Below are 22785 nucleotides of genomic sequence, written 5' to 3'. Positions count from 1 at the left end.
TCATACATACGGCTTCCATGATTGGTTTTCTCTGAAGCAGAGAACGAGAACCGCAGGTTATGGGGGGTTCCCTGCTGCCAGCTCCGCCCACTTTTCCAAGAGCGTCGCTGCAGCACACCAGGTTTGGAGGCACTGTGAAAATCTTGCTGAATTTGTCACATTACAATCTATAGTTTTGAATGCGGCGTAACGAAACTTTTCCTGGAAAGCGTCAATCTTCCACACCGAACGGTAACATTGAAGCACACACACCTGCAGACGCCGTTTATGTTTCCATCCCTTGTGTCTGGAGTTTTATGATTTCGTTCTGATAAGGCGAGGAAACAGGGAGAGCCAATGACAACACGGCGAGTGATGGGGGATTGGGGGGGTGTTTGGCAACGCACGGAATGGATGGCCGCCAGGGAAGGTGAACTAGACAGAGCAGCCTGCGGGAGACAGAAACCAGAGACCGCGCTGCGACTGGCAGACGCATCAAAGAATTTTCTGCAATAATCTTCTACATATTAAAAAAAAAAAAGACTTGGCCAATAAATGGCGAGCTAAGATTACCGCCATTCAGATCCGAAAAATCTTCCGCGGGTAGGAGGACATCATCGCCTTTTCCTGCACTCCTGTAGGCTTTGCACAAGGGCTGGAAGTGAGCATAAGGCATGCTAAAGTGGCCTCTCAGTTCATAGTATCACGAGCCATTTTAGCATGCCTTAAGTGCAAACGCAGCTTGAGGATTTAGAGGCATTGGGACATCATAGAGGTTCCAGCCCAGTTACACTTCTTAAATACTTCATCCTAAAATGAGCTTGAGGGCATGCTAAAGTGGCCTCTCACTCCATACTATTGTGTGTCATGTTAGCCTGTCTTAAGTACAGCTTGATGACTCAGATGCATGGGGTGGACTGACGCAGCTCTCCCCAAACCTCACATTCACTATATCCGCTCTCCCCGTACCCCGCATTCACTTTATCCGGTCTCCCTGGACCCCACATTCACTATATCCGGTCTCCCCGGACCCTGCATTCACTATATCCGCTCTCCCCGGACCCTGCATTCACTATATCTGGTCTCCCCGGACCCTGCATTCACTATATCTGGTCTCCCCAGACCCGGCATTCACTATATCTGGTCTCCCCAGACCCTGCATTCACTATATCTGGTCTCCCCGGACCCTGCATTCACTATATCTGCTCTCCCCAGACCCTGCATTCACTATATCCGGTCTCCCCGGACCCTGCATTCACTATCTGGTCTCCCCAGACCCTGCATTCACTATATCCGGTCTCCCTGGACCCTGCATTCACTATATCCGGTCTCCCCGGACCCTGCATTCACTATATCTGCTCTCCCTGGATCCTGCATTCACTGTATCCGCTCTCCCCGGACCCTGCATTCACTATATCCGGTCTCCCTGGATCCTGCATTCACTATATCTGCTCTCCCTGGACCCTGCATTCACTATATCCGGTCTCCCCGGACCCTGCATTCACTATCTGGTCTCCCCAGACCCTGCATTCACTATATCCGGTCTCCCCGGACCCTGCATTCACTATATCTGCTCTCCCCGGACCCTGCATTCACTATATCTGCTCTCCCCGGACCCTGCATTCACTATATCCGGTCTCCCAGGACCCTGCATTCACTATATCTGCTCTCCCCGGACCCTGCATTCACTATATCCGGTCTCCCCGGACCCTGCATTCACTGTATCCGGTCTCCCAGGACCCTGCATTCACTGTATCCGGTCTCCCAGGACCCTGCATTCACTGTATCCGCTCTCCCCGGACCCTGCATTCACTATATCCGCTCTCCTTGGACCCTGCATTCACTATATCTGGTCTCCCCGGACCCTGCATTCACTATATCTGGTCTCCCTGGACCCTGCATTCATTATATCCGTGAACTTAAGGCATGCTAAAAGATTATAGAGATAGAATATTGGACACAGGGTGATTACTGTGGAGATATATGCAACACTCCCATACTTAAGGCATGCTAAAGTGGCCTTTCAGTCTGTATTATGTTGTGTCACTTCAGCATGCCTTAAGCACAATTACAGCGTAATGAATCGAAAGCATGGGGGCACCAAAATGTTTTCACCCTGGTTTGATTTAAGGCATTCTAAAATGAACTTGGGGCATGCTCAGGGGCGGACAGACAACTCATGGGGCCCCCGGGCAATAGGGGATCACGGGGCCCCTATGTTCTTGCCCAAACTCAAAAAAGCCTATGAAAAAGGTACCAGGGGCGTCTCATGGGGCCCCCTACTGACCCCGGACCCTCGGGCAGTGCCCAAGTTTCCAAATGGTCAGCATGCTATAATGGCCTCTCATTTCATAATTTTTTGAGTCATTTTGGCATTCCTAGAGGAACTATTGCAGCTTGATGAATCAGAGGCGCGGGGACACCATAAAGGTTTCACTCTGGTTTTATTCAAGGCACCTTAAAGCGAGCTTAGGGCATGCTGAAGCGGCCTCTCACTGGCGCGTGTCATTTCAGCATGCCTTAAGTGTAATTCCAGCTTAATGAATCTACAATGGAACCTCCGATGTGTCGGTTGGGGTACTAATCACCTTCTATCACTTTCTATTTTGTAACAGGAATTTTTTAGGACGTGGCATGCGGTTTCATGCTCTTCCATTCAATGACCAGAATCCTCTGCACACTAGCTGCAGTTTTAGATCAGGCTGACAACGGCTCTGGCTGCTTCTATGAACACATTCACCCGGCATCCCCCCATCCAGCACAGATTACAGCAGCCTCAGTTCATTATGAGAAGTAAAATGCACCCCCACCTCCTGTGGCGGCACAACCCCCCCCCCCCCCCCACCGGGTGAACAGACAGAGAACTTAATTAAAAAAGAAGGGTGTTCCCCTCTGCTAAACAAGCTGGCTGTTATTTTTTACAGCTGGGTGATGCGACACCCTGACCCCGGCGGTGTCACTCCTCCTGCCGCGTCTTGCGCTGAACAATGAAATCCCATTAATTTCGGGGCGGCCGGAGGGGTCCCGGCGCTGAAAAATCTCTATTTTCCCTCTCGGCGGGGAATGCGTGTCAAAGCCGTAACTCCGACAGCCTGCGTGTCTCCAGCTGGCAGCCCTGCCCTGGGCCCGGGCCAAGATTCTGCCAGAACTCGGGCCGGCCGCTGTCCAGGCGCTGAGAGGGGCCGCTCCGCGCTCTGCACCTGTTCCGTGTGGCCTCAGCGCCGCGCCGCGGGGGGGGGGATTTCACGTTAACCCCATCGGGGGGAGAGCGTCCTACGCTACGGACCGCCCAGGAGCTGAGAGCCGGGGCAAACAGAGAAACACAAAGAGGAAATACATACAAGGAGGTGCTTTACCTGCCAAAGATTTGTATTTCTGTCCATCCAGTCCTGAGATTTACACAGCTCTGCCACGCAGCACAGCCCTGCCTGGCATGGCAGGAGACCTGATTTGTCTCGGCTGCAATGAAGTAACACTTTACAGTCCTTCCCCCAACCTGTGACTGGACAATGAAAGGAGAAGCAGCAGCAGCCAGCTCATTTCTCTGTCACTCTGCTCTCTCCTCATATCAGCATGCTCCTTGCGGCACGACTGATTGGTTCCTTGTGGTGATTCTTCCTCTCCTAGTTGGAGCTCTGCTGTACAGGGGCTGCAAGAGGCTCATGCCACGCCATATTCAGCTACTTACTCTATATTATGTCATGTTATAATATGTTACATATATCATTCATATTATATTAAATTGATATTATACGATATGATTTTTTTTTATTATATTATGTTATATTATGTTATGTTATATTATAATATGCTAAAACATTTTTTTTATATTATTATATATGTTATACTAAACTAGGCTATATTATATTATATTACAGTAAGTTACTGTATATTATATGTTGTATTGTGTTATATGTTATTATATGATGTCATACTATGTTATGTTATACTATATTATATTGTATTTTGTTATGTTATATTATAATATATTATACTATTATATACTATATTCTGTTATATTATACTATTTACTGTATTATGTTATATATTATTATATGATGTTATATTATATTTTATTATAATATATTATTTTATATTATATTATGTTATGCTATACTAGATTATATTATATTATATTTTATTATTATATGCATCGTATTATGTTATATGTTATTATATGATGTCATATTATGTTATATTACATTATACTATGTTATGGTACATTATATTATATTATGTTTTGTTATGTTATATTATACTATGCTATATTTTACTAGGTTTCATATAATGTTATACTATACTAGATTATATGTTGTATTAGATGTATATTATATTCTGTTATATTATATTAGACTATACTAGATTATATATTATATTAAGCTGTGTTATATTATATTCTGTTATATTATACTATATAATGTTATGTTATAATATATTATACTAGATATTTTTTTATACTAAAATTTATTATATTATATTATGTTATGCTATATTTTATTATACTATACTAGATTACATATTATATTATATTATATTATGCTATGTTATATTATATTCTGTTATATTATACTATGTTATGTTTTACTATACTAGATTATATATTCTGGTATATTATTCTACATTATATTATATTATGTTATGCTATATTATACTATATTATATTATGTTATGTAATGTTATGTTTTATATTATAATATTTTGTATTATATTATTATATTATGTTATATTATATTATACTATGTTATGGTACATTATATTATATTATGTTTTGTTATGTTATATTATACTATGCTATATTTTACTAGATTTTATATTATGTTATACTATACTAGATTATATGATGTATTAGATGTATATTATATTATATTATGCTATGTTATATTATATTCTGTTATATTTACTATACTTTGTTATGTTATAATATAGTATACTAGATATTATTTTTATATTAAAATATATTATTATTATATGTTATGTTATATTACACTATACTAGACTATATATTATATTACATTATATTATATTATGATATGTTATATTATATTCTTTCATATTATGCTATGTTATGTTTTACTATACTAGAATATATATTATATTCTTTTATATCATTTGATATTAACATTTATTATATTACATTATATTATGTTATGTTATATTATATTAGACTATACTAGATTATATATTATATTAAGCTGTGTTATATTATACTGTATTATATTATATTATATAATGTTATGTTTTACTATACTAGATTATATATTATATTATGCTATGTTATATTATTCTACATTATACTATAATATATTATGTTATATTTATTATATTATATTATTTTATATTATGTAATTATATGTTTTATATTGTATTATGTTATGTTTTATATTATAATTTATTATTTAATGTTATATTATATTGTGTTATGTAATTATATGTTTTATATTATATTATGTTATGTTATGTAATGTTGTTTTATATTATGTTATATTATATTATATTATGTAATGTTATGTTTTATATTATATTATATTATGTAATGTTATGTTTTATATTATATTATATTATGTTATGTTATGTAATGTTGTTTTATATTATGTTATATTATATTATATTATGTAATGTTATGTTTTATATTATATTGTATTATGTAATGTTATGTTTTATATTATATTATATTGTATTATGTTATGTAATGTTATGTTTTATATTATATTATATTGTATTATGTTATGTAATGTTATGTTTTACTATACTAGATTATATATTATATTATGCTATGTTATATTATTCTACATTATACTATAATATATTATGTTATATTTATTATATTATATTATTTTATATTATGTAATTATATGTTTTATATTATATTATGTTATGTTATGTAATGTTATGTTTTATATTATGATATATTATGTTATATTGTATTATGTTATGTTATGTTTTATATTATAATTTATTATTTAATGTTATATTATATTGTGTTATGTAATTATATGTTTTATATTATATTATGTTATGTTATGTAATGTTGTTTTATATTATGTTATATTATATTATGTAATGTTATGTTTTATATTATATTATGTAATGTTATGTTTTATATTATATTATATTGTATTATGTTATGTTTTATATTGTATTATGTTATGTAATGTTATGTTTTATATTATATTATATTGTATTATGTTATGTAATGTTATGTTTATTATATTACAACCCCCTCAGGAGTGTGGGAGCTCCCTGGGCATACATACAATAACCAGGCAGGTAGAATATATTCAGTAACTGTTGCTTATAGCATAGCAGAATAGAGATCCCAAACTCCCAGCCACACGGATCTGTCAGTAACTCTCCAAGTCTGAATCCGTTCCTGATGTCACAATATACAGCGGCCTATCATTACCCTGCAAATCTATTATCATTAAAAATCCATCCTTGAGCACAATCATGTGACTTTGGGTAAGCCGAGGTGATGTCATCCATCTTTTGCAGGCAGGAGGAAGCATTTCCTCAGTCTCCCCTCCCTCAGTGATCACTCAGACTATACAATGTAATGTTGTAGCAAGTTACAAGGTGAGCAGCTGCAGCAGGGGGCTGATCTGCATCAGACATTTGTGAACGCATTCAAGAACTGGCACCAGGATTCACACGATCGCGTCATCCCCGAGGTGGCAGAAAGTTGCCGCTGGCCCTGGAGGACGCCTGAACAAAGATGGCGCCGTTCTTCTGGAGAGCAGAGCTCAGTGAGATAATAAATACCTGGAAGTGTTACTTAGTAAGCCAGAAAACCTGAATGTCCTATAGAACGTATGGTAAAGATTCTTCCTAAAAGTCAGGGAATTCCAGATATAAAAATGACAGCTGGAGGCGGGGGGGGGGGGGGGGGGGGGGGATTGTAAACGCGCACCGCTGCAATAAATACATACAGTTCGGGTTACATGACTTTATACCGCCATAAATCAGGAGACGGCGGCTTTTCCAGAGTGATTGCTGCCAGAAAATCCACACCGGCTTCCTCCAGGGAAGCGCTGATGGAAAAGGATACTGCTCGGTGACCGGAGCAATACAACATGGCCGCCGCCCCCCCCGCGTGAAAGAATTATCAGCGCAGGGAAGGAGCAAGGCTACAGAGAGATCCGTAACGTGATAGACGCGGGGAGACGTCCTCGGGGGTTAGCGATAGAAATATTCTCCGAGGGGAAGGAAGTGTACATTTCCATATTAAATGCCCTGGCTGATATTTTATTCATGGCGTTCACCCGCGGCGCTTAGGACGGCGAGGAAAACGGACACGGCTGACCCAGATGGCTGACCCTACCGAGCGCAAGCGGGGCGTGAAGAGACGTGTCAGACGCGAGTGATATTAACATGTAGCCAATTTTGTTTTTTAGCGCACTTAAGGTATGCTAAAGTGACCTCTCAGTGTGTCGTTTTAGCATGCCTTAGGGACGATTCGCACTATAGAGACGTGCTTCAGATACATTCCGGACAGGGGCGGACTGACCATTTGGAAACTCGGGCACTGCCCGAGGGCCCGGGGTCAGTAGGGGGCCCCATGAGATGCCCCTGGTACCTTTTTCATAGGTTTTTTTGAGTTTGGGCAAGGACACAGAGGCCCCATGATCCCCTATTGCCTGGGGGCCCCATGAGTTGTCAGTCTGCCCCTGCTTCCGGATGTGTTTTTGCATGCGCGTTTTTTATGCATTTCAGGTCATTTTTCCCCTCTCTGTTTTTTCAATTTAAATAGGGACATGTGCGTTTTTGGTGCGTTCCGGAGCGTTTTGGTGCGTTTTACTGCATTCCAGTACAGTTCTGTGCAGAAAAAAATGCCGCCTGTTCTACTTTCTTTTCTGCATCCAGAACTGCAAGCACTGATGTGAACAATGACACTGACCACCCTATCACCTACTTTCTGTGCGTTTTGGACGCAGAAAAAAAGGCAACTGAAACGCACGTCGTATGAACCGGCCCTTAAAGCTGAAGTTTAATCGGCTTCTACTTTGCCTGGTTCCTTCTCTCTGTCCTGATCAGCCGGCACATGACATTTCTTGATGAAACCTCTGCTGTTTTCATCGAATGCCTTATTTTAAAACCGGGGATGTCATCACTGGGTCTCTGTGCTTCTCTATGTAATGCTGGCGGTTCATTGCTACCGGGAGGGGGCGGCAGGGGGGCTGTACCAGGGGCGGACTGACTATTTGGAAATAGTCATGGGGCCCCATGAGTTGTCAGTCCGCCCCTGGGCTGTACATAGCTTCCTGAAAGCATCACAGCACCCTGCCCTCAGTACACCTTCTCAAGAGCCCTGATGAAAGCAGTGGGAGGAGTTATGACGTTTTTTGAGTTTGGGCAAGGACACAGGGGCCCCATGATCCCCTATTGCCCGGGGGGCCCCATGAGTTGTCAGTCCACCCCTGGGCTGTACATAGCTTCCTGAAGGCATCACAGCACTCTGCCCTCAGTACTCCTTCTCAAGAGCCCTGATAAAAGCAGTGGGAGGAGTTATGCGAAGAGCAGAATGCCTTGATGGCAGTAGGGGGCGCTCTTTGGCATGCAGGCCTCTCGGGGTAATGCCCTTGCGTGATGCTGAGCCTCCCTGAGTGAAAGAAGTGAAATCTAATGAAAGGGGCGGGCCCAGGGGCGGACTGACCATTTGTGCACTCGGGCACTGCCCGAGGGCCCGGGGTCAGTAGGGGGCCCCATGAGATGCCCCTGGTACCTTTCTTAGGCTTTTTGGAGTAGTTTGAGTGTGGGCGAGGACACAGGGGCCCCATGATCCCCTATTGCCTGGGGGCCCCATGAGTTGTCAGTCCACCCCTGGGTGGGCCCAGGGACAGTCAGGCTGGGGAGGAAAGAGCGAAATGATGCTGGGCGTCCTCCAGCCAGGAAATGAGGCAGAGCTCTGTCTGATGCACATTGCGAGAAGCTCCCTCTCCCCAAAAAAGTCATGGCAAATATAACTTTGTGAAAGTCGGTATTTGCATTTGGATAGGCCACGCCCAGGGGCAGACTGACCATTTGGAAACTCGGGCACTGCCCGAGGGCCCGGGGTCAGTAGGGGGCCCCATGAGATGCCCCTGGTACCTTTTTCATAAGCTTTTTTGAGTTTGGGCAAGGACACAGGGGCCCCATGATCCCCTATTGCCTGGGGGCCCCATGAGTTGTCAGTCCTCCCCTGGTGGAGTGACCCTTAAAGGGTGAAGGAATGTGTTAAGTAGCTATGGTGTCCCATGACAGCCAATCAGAAGCCGAGGATTGATCTCTCTCTCTATATATTAGGGCATTACCATTGCACAACTCTGAGATGACTCTTCTCCAATATGCAAGTTCTGTTTCAAGAAGCGACTTGCCCTGGGGGGGTTATTTGGCAATGTGCAGGACAGACAAGCCGTAAAGTGAGATCACAAATTTCCCCGAATCTCCAGACGCTTTCCCCGCCTTTGCCAACTCTAAGTGTCCTATTAAAACGAAACCTGCACCCGGCTCTGGTATCTGAAGAGTTTACGAGGAATTTTAAAGCTTCTGAATTTTTCATGAACCCCATAGCCTGGAGGAGCCAACACAAATTATCATCATTTCAGGGCATTCTTCCCACTGACCACCAATGTAAGGGACATTCTTCTCATTGACCTCCAATGTAAGGGACATTCTTCTCATTGACCTCCAATGTAAGGGACATTCTTCCCACTGACCACCAATGTAAGGGACATTCTTCCCACTGACCTCCAATGTAAGGGACATTCTTCCCACTGACCACCAATGTAAGGGACATTCTTCCCACTGACCACCAATGTAAGGGACATTCTTCCCACTGACCACCAATGTATGGGACATTCTTCTCACTGACCACCAATGTAAGGGACATTCTTCCCACTGATCACCAATGTAAGGGACATTCTTCCCACTGATCACCAATGTAAGGGACATTCTTCCCACTGACCACCAATGTAAGGGACATTCTTCCCACTGACCCCCAATGTAAGGGACATTCTTCTCACTGACCTCCAATGTAAGGGACATTCTTCTCACTGACCACCAATGTAAGGGACATTCTTCTCACTGACCACCAATGTAAGGGTCATTCTTCTCACTGACCACCAATGTATGGGACATTCTTCTCATTGACCACCAATGTAAGGGACATTCTTCTCACTGACCACCAATGTAAGGGACATTCTTCTCACTGACCACCAATGTAAGGGACATTCTTCCCACTGACCACCAATGTAAGGGACATTCTTCCCACTGACCACCAATGTAAGGGGCATTCTTCACACTGACCACCAATGTAAGGGGCATTCTTCACACTGACCACCAATATAAGGGACATTCTTCTCACTGACCACCAATGTAAGGGACATTCTTCTCACTGACCACCAATGTAAGGGGCATTCTTCCCACTGACCACCAATGTAAGGGGCATTCTTCCCACTGATCACCAATGTAAGGGGCATTCTTCCCACTGACCACCAATGTAAGGAGCATTCTTCTCACTGACCACCAATATAAGGGACATTCTTCTCACTGACCACCAATGTAAGGGACATTCTTCTCACTGATCACCAATGTAAGAGGGACATTCTTCTCACTGACCACCAATGTAAGGGACATTCTTCCCACTGACCACCAATGTAAGGGACATTCTTCTCACTGATCACCAATGTAAGAGGGACATTCTTCTCACTGACCACCAATGTAAGGGACATTCTTCCCACTGACCTCCAATGTAAGGGACATTCTTCCCACTGATCACCAATGTAAGAGGGACATTCTTCCCACCGATCACCAATGTAAGGGACATTCTTCCCACTGACCACCAATGTAAGAGGGACATTCTTCCCACCGATCACCAATGTAAGGGACATTCTTCCCACTGACCACCAATGTAAGAGGGACATTCTTCTCACTGACCACCAATGTAAGGGACATTCTTCCCACTGATCACCAATGTAAGGGACATTCTTCTCACTGATCACCAATGTAAGAGGGACATTCTTCTCACTGACCACCAATGTAAGGGACATTCTTCCCACTGACCTCCAATGTAAGGGACATTCTTCTCACTGATCACCAATGTAAGAGGGACATTCTTCCCACCGATCACCAATGTAAGGGACATTCTTCCCACTGACCACCAATGTAAGAGGGACATTCTTCTCACTGACCACCAATGTAAGGGACATTCTTCCCACTGACCACCAATGTAAGAGGGACATTCTTCTCACTGATCACCAATGTAAGGGACATTCTTCTCACTGACCACCAATGTAAGGGACATTCTTCTCACTGATCACCAATGTAAGAGGGACATTCTTCTCACTGACCACCAATGTAAGGGACATTCTTCCCACTGATCACCAATGTAAGGGACATTCTTCTCACTGATCACCAATGTAAGAGGGACATTCTTCCCACCGATCACCAATGTAAGGGACATTCTTCCCACTGACCACCAATGTAAGGAGCATTCTTCTCACTGACCACCAATATAAGGGACATTCTTCTTACTGACCACCAATGTAAGGGACATTCTTCTCACTGATCACCAATGTAAGAGGGACATTCTTCTCACTGACCACCAATATAAGGGACATTCTTCTCACTGACCACCAATGTAAGGAGTATTCTTACCACTGATCACTAATGTAAGGGACATTCTTCTCACTGACCACCAATGTAAGAGGGACATTCTTCCCACCGACCACCAATGTAAGGGACATTCTTCCCACTGACCACCAATATAAGGGACATTCTTCTCACTGACCACCAATGTAAGGAGTATTCTTACCACTGATCACTAATGTAAGGGACATTCTTCTCACTGACCACCAATGTAAGAGGGACATTCTTCCCACCGACCACCAATGTAAGGGACATTCTTCCCACTGACCACCAATGTAAGGAGCATTCTTCCCACTGACCACCAATGTAAGGGACATTCTTCCCACTGACCACCAACGTAAGGAGCACTCTTCTCACTGACCACCAATTTAGGGAGCATTTTACCAATGACCCCCAATGGACTAATCTTGGAAGGGTTTCCCAGGGCCCCGAAAATTATGTCAAAGATTCCTCTAGGGTAAAATTTGACAAAGGCTGATCTGCGATCCCCATACATTAAGAGGGAACCTAAAAAGTCCAATGTATGTATATGACATTTTGCGTTGCCTACTCAACATTTTGGGGTTGATTTACTAAAACTCGTAAAGTGCAAAATCCGGTGGAGCTCTGCATGGGAGCCAATCAGCATTCTACCTTCAGCTTGTTCAATGAAGCCTTGACAATAAAACCTGGAAGCCGATTGGTTCCTATGCAGAGCTGTACCAGATTTTGCGCTCTCCGGCTTTGGTAAGTCAACCAAAACTGTTCCAGAAGTGGATCTTCTGAAGGTACCAAAGTCTTTCGGAGTTCATTTCTTTCTGCCATTCCCAGTTGTACATCCCCCCTTCAAATCCAAACTTCCCTGACAGTGGGGAGGGCAGGCCTGTGATTTGGAATGAATCCAGGTACAATGTAACTCATTAGCAAGTTAAGAGAGCCACAACATTGGACCTCTTCTCCAGACCAAGGGTGAGGGCTGTTTGCATCACAATGTGGGAGGAGGTGTGAGCTCTGGGGATTTGGAGAGGGGACAACCTCTCTAGAGGGGAGTATGGAAGTCATGAGCATGTGCGTCTAGGTACTTCAACCTCAAGAGCTGAGGACACTGTTAGGAAACAATTGTCGGGAAAATATTAAAGGATCAGTCCACCTGAAAGTGATATTTTTGATTCAGGAGGAGCTTGGTGGGTTGTGTCATCTCTTGACCTTCTAATAGGTCTTGGATGTTCCAAAAGTTAACTCTCCGCTCTGTTCCTGTCCATCTGGGAGTTTCGGCTGTTCCCACCTAAATCAAGCAGGGATGGTGGGAAGTCCTCGTAATGGGCAGAGCAGAGATGCAGACCGAGAAGGTCAGCACAGGGATGGTGGGAAGCCCTCGTAATGGGCACAGCAGGTGTACGGACCTGGCAACACAGCACGAGGATGGTGGGAACCCCTCATAATGGGCATAGCGGGTGTACAGACCAGGGGTGGACTGACAACTCATGGGGCCCCCGGGCAATAGGGGATCATGGGGTCCCTGTGTCCTTGCCTAAACTCAAAAAAGCCTATGAAAAAGGTACCAGGGGCATCTCATGGGGTCCCCTACTGACCCCGGGCCCTCGGGCAGTGCCCGAGTTTCCAAATGGTCAGTCCACCCCTGGTACAGACCTATCTCTGGGAACCCCTGATAATGGGCACAGCAGGTGTACACACCTGGGAACTCAGCACAGCGATGGTGGGGACCCCTCGTAATGGGCACAGCAGCTTTACTGACCTGGGAACACAGCACAGGGATGGTGGGAACCCCTCATAATAGACACAGTGGGTGCACAGACCCGGGGACACAGCACAGGGATGGTGGGAACCCCTCATAATGGACACAGCGTGTGCACAGACCCGGGAACTCAGCACATGGATGGTGGAAACCCCTAATAATGGGCACAGCAGGTTTACAGACCTGGCAACACAGCACAGGGATGGTGGGAACCCCTCATAATGGGCACAGCAGGAGTACGGACCTGGGAACTGAGCACAGGGATGGTGGAAACCTCTCAAATGGGCACAGCAGGTATACGGACTTGGGAGCTGAGCATAGGGATGATGGCAACCCCTCGTAATGGGCACATCGGGTGTACAGACCTGGGAACTCAGCACAGGGATGGCGGTAACCCCTCATAATGGGCACATCAGGTGTACAGACCCGGGAACTCAGCACAGGGATGGTGGTAACCCCTCATAATGGGTACATCAGGTGTACAGACCCAGGAACTCAGCACAGGAGTACTAGGAGCCCCTCATAATGGGACAGGATGGTGAGAATACCTCATAATGGGCACATCGGGTGTACAGACCTGGGAGATCAGCACAGGGATGGTGGGAACCCATCATAACAGCCAAAGCAGGTGTGCAGACCCAGGAACTCAGCACAGGGATGGTGGGATCCCCCTCCATAATGTGCCGATCTGGTATAACTCTCTACATCTCTCAGAAACCGGGGTTAACACTTTATGGTTTGCATTGCTCAATGAAGGGTAGCTGTAGATGCTGCTGGCTGAGGGCTGACTGGTGGAATAGTGGTTAGAAAGGCTGGAAAACCCTCACCCAACTGCTATCAATATACCTCTGAAGTCCCCGCAGCATGATTGGATGGATGGTCTCCAAAAGCCTACACAGGGATGGTCACCCACTATGAAAAACCCTGTCTAGGAATGCTCTGGCTGGGAAAATTGGTTGGATCGCTGGCAGTTGAACCATGTTGTAACATTATCCATCAACACCTACAACCTTCCCTACTAGGAATATCCGATGTCTCCTAATTCCACCGATATCTTCTGGACTGGTCAATGATGAACTAGCTACTAATATCACCCATACATGTAACAGTTCCCATTATTTTTCGTTATATATCACCAACAAAGACCATCTTGTAGACCACACAAATCAGTTAGACTATGTGGTTAAACGTTTGTGGACACCCAGCTTTCACACCTTTTTTGTCACTCCAAAACCATACCCTTTACATGGAGTTGGCCACCAATTCTTGCTATAACAGCCTCCACTCTTCTGGGAAGGCTTTCCACAAGAGTTTGGAGTGTGCCTGGAGAAATTTGTGTCCAGTCAGTCAAAAGAACATTTGACGTCAGATACAGATGTTGGATGAGAAGACCTGTCTCACAATTGGTGTTCCAATTCATCCCATAGGGATGATCAGTAGGGCTGAAGTCAGGGCTCTGTGAAGGACACTCAAGCTCCTCAAACCACACTGGCCAAAAAATGTCTCTTTGGAGCTGGCCACCACATGTGAAGTCAGGAACCCATGTTGGAGAAGACCTTTCTCACAGTTAGTGTTCAAACTCATTCCAAGGCTGTTCAGTAGGGTTGAAGTCAGGGTTCTGTTCAGGCCACTTGAGTTCCTCTACACCAGGGGTAGGCAACCTGCGGCTCTCTAGCTGTTGTGGAACTACATTTCCCATGAGGCATTGCAACATTACAAAACTGACAGTTACTTGCAGAGGCATGATGGAACTTGTAGTCCTGCAACAGCTGGAGAGCCGCAGGTTGCCTACCCCTGCTCTACACCAAACTGGTCAAACCGTGTCTTTATGGAGCTGGCCACAATTTGTGAAGTCAGGTACTGATGTTGGAGAAGACCTCGCTCACAATTAGCGTTCAAACTCACCCCAAAGGTGCTCAGTAGGGCTGAGGTCAAGGCTCTGTGGAGGCCACTCAAGTTCCTCAACAACATACTGGCCAAACCATGACTTTATGGAGCTGGCCACCATTTGTGAAGTCAGGTACCGATGTTGGAGATGACCTGGTTCACAATTAGTGTTCAAACTCATCCCAAAGGTGCTCAGTAGGGTTGAGGTCAGGGCTCTGTGAAGGTTACTCAAGTTCCTCAATACCATACTGATCAAACAATGACTTTATAGAGCTGGCCACCATTTGTGAGGTCAGGTACTTATTTTGGAGAAGATCTGGCTCACAATTAGTGTTCAAACTCATCCCAAAGGTGCTCTGTGGGGTTAAGGTCAAAGCTCTGTGGAGGCCACTTGAGTTCCTCAACAACATGCTGGCCAAACCATGACTTTATGGAGCTGGCCACCATTTGTGAAGTCAGGTACTGATGTTGGAGATGACCTGGTTCACAATTAGTGTTCAAACTCATCCCAAAGATGCTCAGTAGGGTTGAGGTCAGGGCTCTGTGAAGGTTACTCAAGTTCCTCAATACCATACTCATCAAACAATGACTTTATAGAGCTGGCCACCATTTGTGAGGTCAGGTACTTATTTTGGAGAAAATCTGGCTCTCAATTAGTGTTCAAACTCATCCCAAAGGTGCTCTGTGGTTTTAAGGTCAAAGCTCTGTGGAGGACTCTTGAGTTCCTCAACAACATACTGGCCAAACCATGACTTTATGGAGCTGGCCACCATTTGTGAGGTCAGGTACTGATGTTGGAGAATACCTGTCTCACAATTAGTGTTCCAATTCATCCCAAAGGTGATCAGTAAGGTTGAGGTCAGGGACACTCAGGTTCCTTCACACCAAACTCATCAAACCATGTCTATATGGAGCTGGCTTTGTCCACAGGAACAGTCATTGTGGAACAGAAAAGGGCCTTCAGCAAACTGTTACCACAAGGTTGGAGGAGCCCGATTGTCTACAACGTCTGTGTATTTTGTAGTATTAACCGTACTCTCCACTGGAGACACCTCATTTGGAAGTGGTCCACATACCTTTCACCATACAGTGTAACAACCTCTGTGCAAAAGGAGCTTGCAATCTAATGTTTTTAAGGTCCAGCCTATGCCTTCTGTCTGCTGGAGGTGAGGAGACCACCAAAAATGAAGGGAGCTCCTAGGCGGTAACTGAATCCAGGACCCCAGCAATAGGTTCTGTATTAAGAAATGTAAATATATATCTATCAGGGGCGGACTGACAACTCATGGGGCCCCCAGGCAATAGGGGATCACGGGGCCCCTGTGTCCTTGCCCAAACTCAAAAACGCCTATGAAAAAGGGACCAGGGGCATCTCATGGGGCCCCCTACTGACCCTGGGCCCTCAGGCAGTGACCGAGTTTCCAAATGGCCAGTCCACCCCTGGGCATGGGGTATTGATCTGATTATCTCTGTATTAGGGAGAGGTATAAGATTCAAAGTTCTCATTCTGTGTATTAGGCTAATATATCAGACACGGATGGCTTCCTCTCTGTGTATTAGGAGAGGGGTAGGACATGAATCTGATGAACATTACAAGGTAAAAAGTATCAATCTGATATCATAGGATGAGGCGTGGGGTATTGATTTGATAATCTGTGTATTAGGTAGAGATATGGGATTCAATGTTCACATTACCTGTGTATTAGGATAATACATCAGACAAGGATTGCTTCATCTCTGTGTATTAGGAGAGGGGTAGGACGCATATTAATCCAATGAATATTGTGGGGTAAAAAGTATCAATCTGATATCATAGGATGAGGCATGGGGCTTTGATCTTATTACCTGTGTATTAGGAATAGGTGTAAAGATTCAATATTCACATTACCTGTGTATTAGGAATAGGTGTAAAGATTCAATGTTCACATTACCTGTGTATTAGGAATAGGTGTAAAGATTCAATATTCACATTACCTGTGTATTAGGATAATACATCAGACAAGGATTGCTTCATCTCTGTGTATTAGGAGAGGGGTAGGATCAGGGGCAGATTGACCATTTGGAAACTCGGGCACTGCCCGAGGGCCCGGGGTCAGTAGGGGGCCCCATGAGATGCACCTGGTACCTTTTTATAGGCTTTTTTGAGTTTGGCCAAGGACACAGGGGCCCCATGATCCCCTATTGCCCGGGGGCCCCATGAGTTGTCAGTCCGCCCCTGATACAGCAATAAATATTACAAAGGCATGAAATATCAATCTGTGGCATGGGATATCGATCTGATTATCTGTGTATTAGGATATTGTACCAGACATGGATCTCTGTATATTAGGACATTTCAAAATCCAATGAATATTACACAATGTGAAATATCGATCTGATATATCATAGTATGTTGCTTGGAATATTGATCTGATTATCTGTGTATTAGGACAATGTATCAGAGATGGATCTCTTCCTATCTGTATATTAGGAGGAGGCAGGATATATACAGCAATGAATATTACAAGGGTATGAAATATCAATCTGTGGCATGGGATATTGATCTGATTATCTGTATATTGGGGAAAGGTATAAGCATGGGATATTGATCTGATTACCTGTGTATTAGGATATTGTACCAGACATGGATCTCTGTATATTAGGACATATCAAAATGCAATGAATATTACACAATGTGAAATATCGATCTGATATATCATAGTATGTTGCATGGAATATTGATCTGATTATCTGTATATTGGGGAAAGGTATAGATGGAATATTGATCTGATTACCTGTGTATTAGGACAATGTATCAGACATGGATCTCTTCCTATCTGTATATTAGGAGGAGGCAGGATATATAATACAGCAATGAATATTACAAAGGCATGAAATATCAATCTGTGGTATGGGATATCGATCTGATTATCTGTGTATTAGGATATTGTACCAGACATGGATCTCTGTATATTAGGACATATCAAAATGCAATGAATATTACACAATGTGAAATATCGATCTGATATATCATAGTATGTTGCTTGGAATATTGATCTGATTACCTGTGTATTAGGACAATGTATCAGACATGGATCTCTTCCTATCTGTATATTAGGAGGAGGCAGGATATATAATACAGCAATGAATATTACAAGGGTATGAAATATCAATCTGTGGCATGGGATATTGATCTGATTATCTGTATATTGGGGAAAGGTATAAGCATGGAATATTGATCTGATTACCTGTTTATTAGGATAATGTATCAGACATGGAGCTCTGTATATTAGGACAAAATCCAATGAATATTACACAATGTGAAATATTGATCTGATATATCATAGTATTGCATGGAATATTGATCTGATTATCTGTGTATTGGGGAAAGGTATAGGTATGGGATATTGATCTGATTATCTGTGTATTGGGGAAAGGTATAAGTATGGAATATTGATCTGATTATCTGTGTATTAGGATAATGTATCAGACATGGATCTCTTCCTATCTGTATATTAGGAGGAGGCAGGATATATACAGCAATGAATATTACAAGGGCAGGAAATATCAGTCTGTGGCATGGGATATTGATCTGATTATCTGCATATTGGAGCAAGCATCTGTGAATCTAAAACCTGTATATTAGAGCACAACACATGAATGATCAGGGATGAAGTAGGAGATATTGATCCTTTGTGCACAGGGCCCAATCAGACCTATGCGATTCGCCGCCGCAGTGCATTACCGCCCCGTATTTCACGCGTTATCGCGCATTGCGTCATGAATAGATGGCACCGCATCACAGATGACCGCGCGTTCCTGTGTGTCTCGGTGAATGTAAAGGTTTGAAGGGCCCTTAGGACAAGGTGTCAGATGTGAATCTAAACTCTGTGTATTAGAGCACAATAGAGATGTCTAATGTCTTTGTAGTAACATATGGGGGGGGGGATAAGAAAAATACCAATGTGATGGAAGACGATAGAAGAAAAAATGCAGATATTTGTGAAGAACTGAATTATTGAATGTAAATCCTTCTATATTATAATGAGCCGTATGATGACAAGGTATCTTAGTATCTGTATTAGGACCAGTCTTGGTATCTGTATTAGGACCAGTTTTGGTATCTGTACTAGGACCAGTCTAAGTATCTGTTTTAGGGCCGGTCTTGGTATCTTAGGACGGATCAAAGTATCTCTATTAGGACCAGTCTTGGTTTCCGCATTAGGACAGGTCATGGTATCTGTATTAGGACCGGTATGGGTAACTTTATTAGGACTGGTTTGGTGTCTGCATTAGGACAGGTCTTGGTATCTGTATTAGGATGGGTCTTGGTATCGATATTGAGACACGTCTAGATATTTGTATTAGGACTAGTCTTGGTACCTGTATTAGGACCGGTCTTAGTATCTGTACTAGGACCGATCTTGGTATCTGTATTAGGACTAGTATTGGTATCTGTATTAGGATCGGTCTTGGTACCTGTATTGAGATGGATCTAGGTATCTGTATTAGGACTAGTTTTGGTATTTGTATTAGGACCGGTCTTGGTATTTCTATTAGGATAGGTCTTGGTACCTGTATTATGAATGGTCTTGGTATCTGCACTAGGACTGATCTTTGTAACTTTATTAGGACCTGTCTTGGTATCTGTATTAGGACCAGTCTTGGTATCTGTACTAGGACCAGTCTTAGTATCTTTATTAGGACTAGTTTTGGTATCTATATTAGGATGGGTCATGGTAGATGTATTTGGACAAATCTTGGTACCTGTATTAGGACCGGTCTTGGTATCTGTACTAGGACTGGTCTTGGTATCTTTATCAGGACCGGTCTTGGTATCTGTATTAGGATGGGTCTTGGTATCTGTATTAGGACTAGTCTTGGTATCTTTATTAGGACCAGCCTTGGTATCTGTTCTAGGACCGGTCTTGGTACCTGTATTAGGACCGGTCTTGGTATCTGTATTAGGATGGGTCTTGGTATCTGTATTAGGATGGGTCTTAGTATCTTTATTAAGACTAGTCTTGGTATCTGTATTAGGATGGGTCATGGTAGATGTACTAGGACAAGTCTTGGTACCTGTATTAGGACCGGTCTTGGTATCTGTACTAGGTCTGGTCTTGGTATCTTATTTAGGATAGGTTTTGGTACCTTTATTAGGGCTGGTCTTGGTATCTGTACTTAGACCGGTCTTGGTATCTGTATTAGGATGGGTCTTGGTATCTGTATTAGGATGGGTCATGGTAGATGTACTAGGACAAGTCTTGGTACCTGTATTAGGACCGGTCTTGGTATCTGTACTAGGACTGGTCTTGGTATATTATTTAGGATAGGTTTTGGTACCTTTATTAGGACTGGTCTTGGTATCTGTATTAGTACTGAATTTGGTATCCATATTAGGACCAGTTTTGGTATCTTTATTAGGATCACTCTTGATATCTGCATTAGGATCGGTCTTGATATCCGTATTAGGACTGGTCTTGATATCTGTATTAGGACCGGTCTTGATATCTGTATTAGGACCAGTCTTGGTATCTGTATTAGGACAAAAACCGATACCTTTGTATTAGGACAAAGTGATGTAAAAATCAAGTGACATTACTGTTTTAGAACAAGATTTTTGTATTAGAGGTCTCCCTTGATATCCATTAGAGAAAAAAACATTTAGATAGCGGGTCTATATTCGGACCAGGGAGGTAAATTTGATAAATGACAGACTTGGATCATCACTCCCGACCCTGAAAACCTAAAGACGTCCTAAGCTACCACGGCGTACAATGAGCAACGAGGAAGACGTATCGCTGGAACGTGCGGTCACTCACCCAACGCCTTCAGGAGCTCCTCGAAATTTTCAGAACATTTCATCTTCCAGTTCCCGGAGAAGTTGGGCATCTTTGGGTTAAGTCGGTGGACCAGACCGTACGGAGGAGAAAAGACGGAGGTATTCTCTGCACACGAGAACGAGAGAGAACGCGCCTGGGGCTCAGTCACCTTTCAGCAATTTTCAAATGGAAAGAAAAAAACAAAACAAAAAAGGTCGATGAGATCAGCGGGAGTAGTATGGACGTGTCAGTCTGGGATATCCTCTTTGTACATTCGATGGTGGCTCCCTGAGTCAGCCTGCCTGCCCAATCTCTGCAGGTTCAACAAATGCGATCCACAGCATGCTGCTGTCTATATATACTCACCCCCCTCCTCCTCCTCCTCCTCCTGGATCTCAAACTTCCCTCTGCCATTCACCCCCACCTCCTCCACCGCTCTTCTGTGCTTCCCCTGGGAGGAGCAACACAACAAAACCTTCACCAGTCCCACCTGGTGGCTTTATCTCACATACCACCACCTACTTAAAAAGTAAAACAAAAGGCCAAAAAAGAAAAAACTGTTTAACTTAGGCTGAAAATTAACTCACTGTAAAAGATTAAGCCAAGCTGACAACTGACAACTGTTTTTACATCTACAGATGAAGCTAATGGTGGTCATCAGAAGGCCCAAGTGACCAAGTGGACAGGGTGGACAACTGTCTACGGGGTTTTCCCCCCTTGAAATAAGCTATGTCCTAATTCTTACCTTTGAAGAGGGAAAATTGTGGCACAGCTGAACATTTGCAAAGAACCGGCTAGTCTAGGGGGAGGATGTGTGGTCCTTAGGTTCTTTCATCCCCTGTCCTGGAGGGGTCTATCTTCGGGAGAGACCTTCACCTAGTACTTGTTGATTGGCCTCTTGATTTCGGGAGGTAACCATAAGACACAATCTAAGTGCACTTTTATGGTTCACTTTTGGTGTTTTGTTTTTTGCACAAGAAAATGAGGTGAACAAGCAGGTGGTGGCGCTCTTCCGATCGTTCTTAAGGAATGGCTTTCAGGGGCCATTGCTTGATGAATTGCTCTGTAACATTTGCAGTTACAGAGAACAGGCTAGTCTAGGGGGAGGATGTCTGGTCCTTAGGTTCTTTCTTCCTCTGCCCTGGAGGGGTCTGTCTTCGGGAGAGACCTTCACCTAGTACTTGTTGGTTGGCCTCGGGTTATCATGAGGAGCGGGATCTGCCAGACCTTCTGGCTAGGTGGACCTAAGTGTGGCCTTGCCCTTGTCGGGAGTCTTGCTCACCGGGAGGTCAGGGAAGGGTCCTTCCATTTCGGGAGGTAACCATAAGACACAATCTAAGTGCACTTTTATGGTTCACTTTTGGTGTTTTGTTTTTTGCACAAGAAAGAAAAAAGAAAATAATGTGAACAAGCAGGTGGTGGCGTTCTTCTGATCATTCTTAAGGAAGGGCTTTCAGGGGCCATTGCTTGATAAATTACTCTGTAACATTTGCAGTTACAGAGAACAGGCTAGTCTAGGGGGAGGATGTCTGGTCCTTAGGTTTTTTCTTTCCCTGCCCTGGAGGAATCTGTCTTTAGGAGAGACCTTCACCTAGTACTTGTTGGTTGGCCTTGGCTTACCATGAGGAGCGGGGTCTGCCAGACCTTTTGGCTAGGTGGACCTAAGTGTGGCCTTGCCCTTGTCAGGAGTCTTGCTCACCGGGAGTTCAGGGAAGGGTCCTTCCATTTCGGGAGGTAACCATAAGACACAATCTAAGTGCA

General features: G+C 43.5%; 1 protein-coding gene across 1 annotated transcript in view; it reads right to left on the bottom strand.

Annotated features, from left to right (window-relative positions):
• Positions 1 to 21363, bottom strand: part of LOC149441779 (cellular retinoic acid-binding protein 2) — a 79175-nt gene extending 57812 nt beyond the window's left edge. Inside the window, exon 1 of the mRNA XM_089656896.1 lies at positions 21025 to 21363. Within this exon, the coding sequence (XP_089513022.1) occupies positions 21025 to 21094 (70 nt within the window). The 5' untranslated portion in view covers positions 21095 to 21363. The remainder of the gene's footprint in view (positions 1 to 21024) is intronic.
• Positions 21364 to 22785: the final 1422 nt, after the last annotated feature.

This window comes from Staurois parvus, unplaced genomic scaffold, assembly GCF_062004578.1.
Source record: "Staurois parvus isolate SC_StPar_1 unplaced genomic scaffold, SC_StPar_1.0 ptg000948l, whole genome shotgun sequence".
Classification (NCBI taxonomy): domain Eukaryota; kingdom Metazoa; phylum Chordata; class Amphibia; order Anura; family Ranidae; genus Staurois; species Staurois parvus.
Note: the sequence above shows the minus strand (reverse complement) of the source record. Positions and strands in the feature narration are given on the sequence as shown.